The 7,405-nt window shown below is 41.5% G+C and overlaps 1 protein-coding gene across 1 annotated transcript; it reads left to right on the top strand.

Moving 5' to 3' along the window:
* The first annotated feature begins 4,935 nt into the window (after window positions 1–4,935).
* LOC136536843 (phosphatidylinositol-3-phosphatase myotubularin-2-like) lies at window positions 4,936–5,577 on the top strand. Its single transcript, XM_066529001.1, has 2 exons — window positions 4,936–5,154; window positions 5,371–5,577. The coding sequence occupies exons 1-2, from the start codon at window positions 4,936–4,938 to the stop codon at window positions 5,575–5,577; spliced, it is 426 nt and encodes a 141-aa protein (XP_066385098.1).
* The last annotated feature ends 1,828 nt before the right edge of the window (window positions 5,578–7,405 follow it).

Below are 7,405 nucleotides of genomic sequence, written 5' to 3'. Positions count from 1 at the left end.
AATGAAAATCTAGCATGCATAAGTTTATCTAGTGATTTTATTTCCAAGTGTTTCCAAGTGGTATCAAGCTAACCATGGTGCTAAGGATGGTATAATGGTGCACTCCAATTAGTATCACGCTTCAAAGGTCCATCTTTTATACCATAGCATCATTTGGTAGACATTGTCTCCTATATTTCCTATCTAAGCATCTGTGCAAGCTACAATCCAAACTCTTAGCACATATGTAGCGGGAGCAATTGCTACCATTTGGGGTTCATGAAACTTGTCCATATCCTTTTACACATGGTAAATATGCTTGGGCAAGCAACATGGATTCAATTGAATTTCAATTCATATCTTTGTGAAAGGGTTGTCATCAATTACCAAAAAGGGGGAGATTGAAAGCTCTAGTTTGGTTTTGGTGAATTGATGAAACCCTAAGTGCTAATCTAGTTTATCAAGTAATCATGAGATAGGTAGCACATTACAAGTGGTGAAGCAAATGAAGATTATGACATGATGATGGTGATGCCATGGTGATGATTAAGTGCTTGGACTTGAAAAGAAGAAAGAGAAAAACAAAATACTCAAGGCAAAGGTATAAATGGTAGGAGCCATTTTATTTTGGTAATCAAGGCACTTAGTGAGTGTGATCACATTTAGGATCGATAGCCATTCTATTAAGAGGGGTGAAACTCGTATCGAAATGCGGTTATCAAAGTGCCACTAGATGCTCTAACTCATTGCATATGCATTTAGGATCTAGTGGAGTGCTAACTATCTTGAAAATGTTTGTGAAAATATGTTAACACATGTGCAGAAGGTGATACACTTGGTGGTTGGCACATTTGAGCAAGGGTAAGATACTTCACCAGTGGAGTGTCCGACCGTAGAGTACGGATAGTCTGATGGTGCCACCGGCGCCCTATATAAAAAAGACAGAGGTCACTATGAGTGACCAGATGCTGGTCTCGGAAGGACTGGCGCATCTGATCAGTAGAAGCAGTGAAGATGCTAGCATCAGTCTCTGACCGGACGCTGGAGGGCTGCATCCGGTCCTGCTGACGTGGTAGGGCACAGGGGAGACATCGAGTGACTGGACGCTGGGTGAGTCCGGTCTGGTCATGATTTCTCATTTTTGGATGCTTACTAAAAATGACCGGTCACTTCACAGCAGTGTCCGATCACCAAACAATGCTGGAAAAAATTTGCAAGCTTCAAAAATCCATTTATGGGTTAAAGAAAGCATCTCGGAGTTGGAACATTCGTTCTGATGAAGTGGTTAAAGGGTTTGGCTTCCGTCAGAATGAAGAAGAACCTTGTGTTTACAAGAAGGAAAGTGGGAGCGCTGTTGTATTTCTAATCTTGTATGTGGATGACATATTATTGATTGGGAATGACATTCCTATGTTGCAATCCATAAAGACTTCACTGAATAATAATTTTTCTATGAAGGATTTAGGAGAAGCAGCATACATTTTGGGCTTCAGCCAAGATACGTACATTGACAAGGTGTTGAAATGATTCAATATGGAACAGTCCAAGAAAGGGTTATTGCCTATGTCACATGGTATGCGTTTTAGCGATAAACAGTGTCCTTCAACAGCTGATGAGTAGAAGCGCATGAGTAAGGTTCCATACGCCTCGGCAGTTGGTTCCATCATGTACGCCATGATATGTACTTGCCCAGATGTCTCATATGCTCTAAGTGTTATGAGCAGGTACCAAGCTGATCCAGGAGAGAGTCACTAGACACTTGTTAAAAACATTCATAAGTACTTGAGAAGGACTAAAGATGTGTTCCTAATCTATGGAGGTGAGGAGGAGCTCGTTGTAAATGGTTACACCGATGCTAGCTTCCAAACTGACATGGTTGATTCACATTCTCAATCAAGTTTTGTGTTCACAATAAATGGTGGTGTTGTAAGTTGGAAAAGTTCCAAGCAAGAGACGGTGACCGATTCTACAGTAGAGGCCAAGTACATAGCAGCTTCTAGAGCTGCGAAGGAAGGTGTTTGGATGAGGAGGTTCCTCATTGAACTTGGTGTGTTTCCAAATGCGTCCAGCCCATTGAATCTACATTGTGACAATAATGGGGCAATTGCGCAGGCTAAGGAGCCAAGGAATCACCAAAAGAACAAACATGTACCATAGAAATTTCACCTCATTCAAGAGTTCGTTAGATGAGATGAGATCAAGATGTGCAAGATACACATAGATTTGAATGTTGCAGATCCTTTGACAAAGGCTCTTCCACAGCCTATGCATGAGGCGCACATGAGAGCTATGGGTATTAGATATCTTTGAGATTAACTCTAGTGCAAGTGGGGAGATTGTTGGGAGTATGCCCTAGAGATAATCATAAAGAAGATTATATTGCCTTGTATCCATGATATATTATGAGTTCATTGAATTTCCATTAAAGACAATCTGTATCGATTAGCAATTATGTGAATTGTTTGTGAAACTCTTTTACTTGTATGGTTATTCTAATGTTTTCCCTAGTCAGAGTTCATGTGAGGACACACATGAATAATGGATCAGCATATTATTAGTTGATGACTATGTTTCACAAGTCATAGACATGGAGATGTCAAACTAATAATGTGGGCACATGTATGACATGGGGCTGGACTGACCCAACGTGAGATGTTGTTATTATCTCTATTCACATCATGTATGTTTTGTCTATAGACCTGAGATTGTTGTATGTATTTAAGATGTGAAATGACCTACTCAGGGACTATCAAACGCTACTCCATAACAGGGTAGTTAAAAAGGTGGTTTTTGGGTTTGTCGGGAAACATGTTATGAGACATAGACAATCAAGATGAAATTTGCCCCTCTGTATATGAGAGAGATATCACTGGATCACTCTAATGATTAGATCAAAAAATGGATGGCCATGCTTGGGTTAAGTGTTAACCTATGAGTTGGACCAAATATCGTGAGGCAAGGGAATAACATGTATGTGGTTTTATGGTGGTTCGTCTGATATGATCTTTTCATACACATAGGAGTTGACATGCCTTGCTAGAGGCTGCTATCAATTAATGGCTGAGTAGGAGTACTCGGGCCATGTCTATGTGTGCGTTAACCCATAGGGTCACACGCTTAAGGGGCTGGAAGCCTAATTCGGATTGGATCCGAGTTAGACAAGGCTTAGGGTTACTAATGGGCCTCCAATTCGGGAGCTCATTAGGGACGCCTATAAATATGTGGGGTGGGCAACGGGGCTAAATAATCCATGCCTTTTGGCAGCCATCGCCGCCCATCCTACGCCCGTGCATGTTGCTCCTCGTAGACCTAGCAGTCCGAAGGCGCGATGCTTCCTCTATGTATGTGTGGATACCTCGGAGGTGCTACATCTGGAGCACAAGGATGAACCGCATGAAGGGGACGGACGTACGGACGACCTTGCAACTGCACGACACTACTACGACGCGTTTGACTACATCGAGTTGCTTCCGCTGCACCTATGCGTCTAGTGGTAATCCTGTGATCTATAACTAGCAGTAGATCCTAGTTTATGAGGTCAAAATTTGTTTTCCGACTAGCGTAGCATCCTCATAACCCTACAGTGGTATCAAAGCCATTTACTATATTGTTATTGGTTTAGATGAGTGCGTATGGAGATATACGCGGTTGTAGATGAGTCTCTGATCATGGTTCGTGATTTTACCGTGTTGGTCTTGTAATGATCTACTCGTACCGGTCGGAATTCCGCCATCCGAGTTAAGTGATACATGTAAATCTAGTTATGGCAAGATGAAGATCAATCAGATTGATTGAATCGAACCTAGGTCAAGTGCCGAGCACATGTGATGCGCAACGGTGATAGATTGGATCTACTGCCGGGCGCCGGGGTGTAAGAAAAAGTGATGTTCGGTAAAACAGTCATAACTTTTGCATACGACCTCAGATTGAGACGAACTCTATATGAAAATTGTAGAGAAAAAAATTTACATATGATTCTCACCGCCTTTGGCGGTTTCGCTGAAATTAGATTTGCGAAAAACAGCCAGGAAGATGGTGTTTTCGGCATTTTAAGATTAGACGTCGGAATCGGTTAACTCTGTTTTGCAGGAATTTGTGACTGGTATAGCCCTTATGTGTATGTGATGCATGTATGTAATTAATTCATGGCTTGCATGTCGTGAGTATGACAATATGGCTGGATCCACTAAGATATTGTCAAATTGATGTAATGGCATGCGTGCCAAACTGTGATGATCCTATCCGTGACTATGTAATCTTCTTCACTGCCTTGCGTTAGTGATAGCTAGTCTTGGTGGACTCATCACTGAAGGATGGCATACATGGATCATGGAGATGGAGATCATCATGAGGAATAGTTCGATGGAGATGGAGATCCCCAAAGGAACATTGGGCTATACCATGTCATATCTGTGTTAATTCTGTTCTTACTATGTTCTACTTTCACGTGCGATAATGTTTTTGTCTACATGCGATGGTGAAGTAGAATGATCCCTCGGCAATATTTAAGTTAAAATGCTTCCCCAAACCTTGCACTGTCATGTGTCTTGTACAATCGGTGGTGGGTCTATGAAATTAGGGTGCCATTGGTTTTCCTTGACTAGACAGGTTCGTATTGGATACTTACAGTAGAAGGGTTGGTTACTTGAACAAGGTCATCCTAACGGTTAGGGACCTTGGAGCATGAGTAGTTGGGCACCAAAGCATAGAGATGCTACCCAACAACAAGTGTCATATGTGATATGATTAGCAAAGAGTTGCTTACCAATCTACCATGTCTTCTAGCGGTGATGCTAAAGCTCACTAGTAGACTTGTTAGTTGTGGGTCTTGAATCACTAAGTTTCAATAGAGGGATATTGATTTTAGTGGGAGTAGATTATATTAAAGGTTTAATATTGTTTACTCTGTCTTGGATACATTGTCTTAGTATTTTGTATTACTTTTGTTGTAGATAAATGGTGCCTAGCAATCAACCATTTACTTTGCGTTCAATTCTTGAGAAAGATAAGTTGAATGGAACAAACTATGCAGATTGGATCCGCAACCTAAGAATTGTTCTTAGGGCTGAGAAAAAGGAAGAAATTCTAGATACCCCATTACCAGATGAGCCTGCTGATAATGCACCTGCTGCAGAGAAAAATGCTTACAAGAAAGCATGTGATGCTGATCTTGAAGTGAGTTGCCTTATGCTTGCTTGTATAGAACCAGATCTGCAGTTGTAGTTTGACAATAACCATGCAGCGCACGATATGATTGTGGCGCTCAATGATATGTTCCAGACTCAAGCTAGGACTGAAAGGTTCAATGTCTCAAAGGCTTTTGCTGAAACCAAGCTAGCAGAGGGCGCAACAGTTGGGCCACATGTGATCAAAATGGTTAGTTACACTCAGAGGTTGGAGAAGCTGGGCTTCCCAATTGGCCCTGAATTAGCTGCTGATTTTATTCTCGCATCTCTTCCGCCCAGCTATAGAAATTTTGTCGTGAACTACCATATGCATGGGGCGGAGAAGGGCTTGAATGAATTATGTGGCATGCTTAAAATAGCAGAGGCTGACATCAAGAAAGGTGCTGGCAGTAGCCATGTGATGGCGGTCTAAAACAAACCTAAGTTTAAGAAGAAGGGCAATTCTTGGAAGAAAAAGGGCAAGGCTAAAGATGAGATCTCTAAGCCAAACCCACCTGTGCCCAAGGCTGGACCAACTACTGATGCTAAGTGCTTTCATTGTCATGGGAAAGGTCACTGGAAGAGGAACTGCAAGTTGTACCTAGAATCCATAAAGGATCACGGCAGTAAAGGTACTCCCATAGCTTGTACACTTGTTGTTTATGTTACGGACATTTTCCTTGCTAATTCTTACATTAATTCTTGGGTATTTGATACCGGATCGGTTGCTCATATTTGCAATACGATGCAGGGAATGATAAGAAGTAGAAGCGTGGAAAAGGGAGAAGTTGATTTCCACGTGGGCAATAATGCAAGAGTTGCTGCGTTGAACATCAGGACGATGCAACTCCACCTCCCATTAGGATTTATTATGGAGTTGAATAATTGTTATTTTGTTCCTAGTTTAAGTTGAAACATTGTGTCACCTTCATGTTTGATGAAGGATGGTTATTCATTTGCGAGTAAAGACAATGGTTGTGTGATCTCTAAAAATGACATGTTTGTGGCTTCTGCATCCATTGTGAATGTGTTATTTATTTTAAATCTTGAAGATGCTCCTGTCTATAATATAAGTGCTAAAAAGCCTCGGCTTAATGAGTTAAGTCCTACCTATATGTGGCATTGTCGTTTAGGTCATATAAGTGAGAATCGCATGAAGAGGCTCCATTCTGATGGGCTTTTAACTTTGTTTGATTTTGAATCATACGAGACATGTGAGGCTTGCCTACTGGGCAAGATGACCAAGACACCTTTCACAGGTTTTCCTGAGAGGGCGGCAGACTTACTGGAACTCATACATACTGATGTGTGCGGACCAATGAGTACGACAGCAAGAGGCGGATTCCAATACTTCATAACCTTCACTGATGACTTTAGTAGATATGGTTATGTCTACTTAATGAAACATAAGTCTGAGACATTTGAAAAGTTCAAGGAGTTTCAGAGTGAAGTAGAGAATCAACATGGCAAGAAAATTAAGGCTTTGCGATCTGATCGTGGAGGTGAATATTTGAGCCATGAGTTTAGCAATCATCTAAAGAGTTGTGGAATTATTCCACAGCTTATGCCACCTGGAACGCCTCAGAGAAATGGCATGTCCGAGTGACATAATCGGACTTTGTTGGACATGGTTCGGTCTATGATGAGCCAGTCAGACCTACCGTTATCATTTTGGGGATACGCTCTAGAAACAACCGCTTTCACATTGAATAGTGTACCATCTAAGTCAGTAGTTAAGACACCACATGAGATGTGGACTGGTAAGAGTCCTAGTTTGTCTTTTCTAAAAATTTGGGGTTGTGAAGTTTATGTCAAACGACTTATGACAGATAAACTAACACCCAAATCAGACAAATGCTTTTTCATGGGATATCTGAAGGAAACTTTAGGGTATTACTTCTACAACCGATCAGAGGGCAAAGTGTTTGTTGCTCGGAACGGTGTTTTCTTAGAGAAAGAGTTTCTCAAAAGAGAGAAAAGTGGACAGAAGGTGTATCTTGAAGAAGTTCAAGATAAGCTAGTTGGGAAGGACTCTACGAGTGATGCTAATGTAGCAGAACAAGTTGAGATACCCGTGGCAATAGAAACACCACCACAACCACGAAGGTCAGCAAGAATCCATGAGTTGCATGGGGATTTGTTATTGTTAGATGATGATGAACCTGCGACTTATGCGGAAGCAATGATGGACCCAGATTCCAAGAAATGGCAAAGTGCCATGAGATCCGAGATAGATTCCATGGGAAACAATCAAGTTTGGA

The sequence above is a fragment of the Miscanthus floridulus genome, chromosome 2 (assembly GCF_019320115.1).
Source record: "Miscanthus floridulus cultivar M001 chromosome 2, ASM1932011v1, whole genome shotgun sequence".
In the NCBI taxonomy this organism is placed as follows: domain Eukaryota; kingdom Viridiplantae; phylum Streptophyta; class Magnoliopsida; order Poales; family Poaceae; genus Miscanthus; species Miscanthus floridulus.
This window is presented reverse-complemented; position numbering and strand designations above follow the sequence as displayed.

What these genes read in the sequence shown, in the direction of transcription:
- LOC136536843 (XM_066529001.1), top strand. Translation starts at nt 4,936, where the DNA reads ATGGTGCCTAGCAATCAACCATTTACTTTGCGTTCAATTCTTGAGAAA. An exon ending in CATGTGATGCTGATCTTGAA is followed by an intron (nt 5,155 to 5,370) that starts GTGAGTTGCCTT and finishes AGTTACACTCAG; the next exon opens with AGGTTGGAGAAGCTGGGCTT.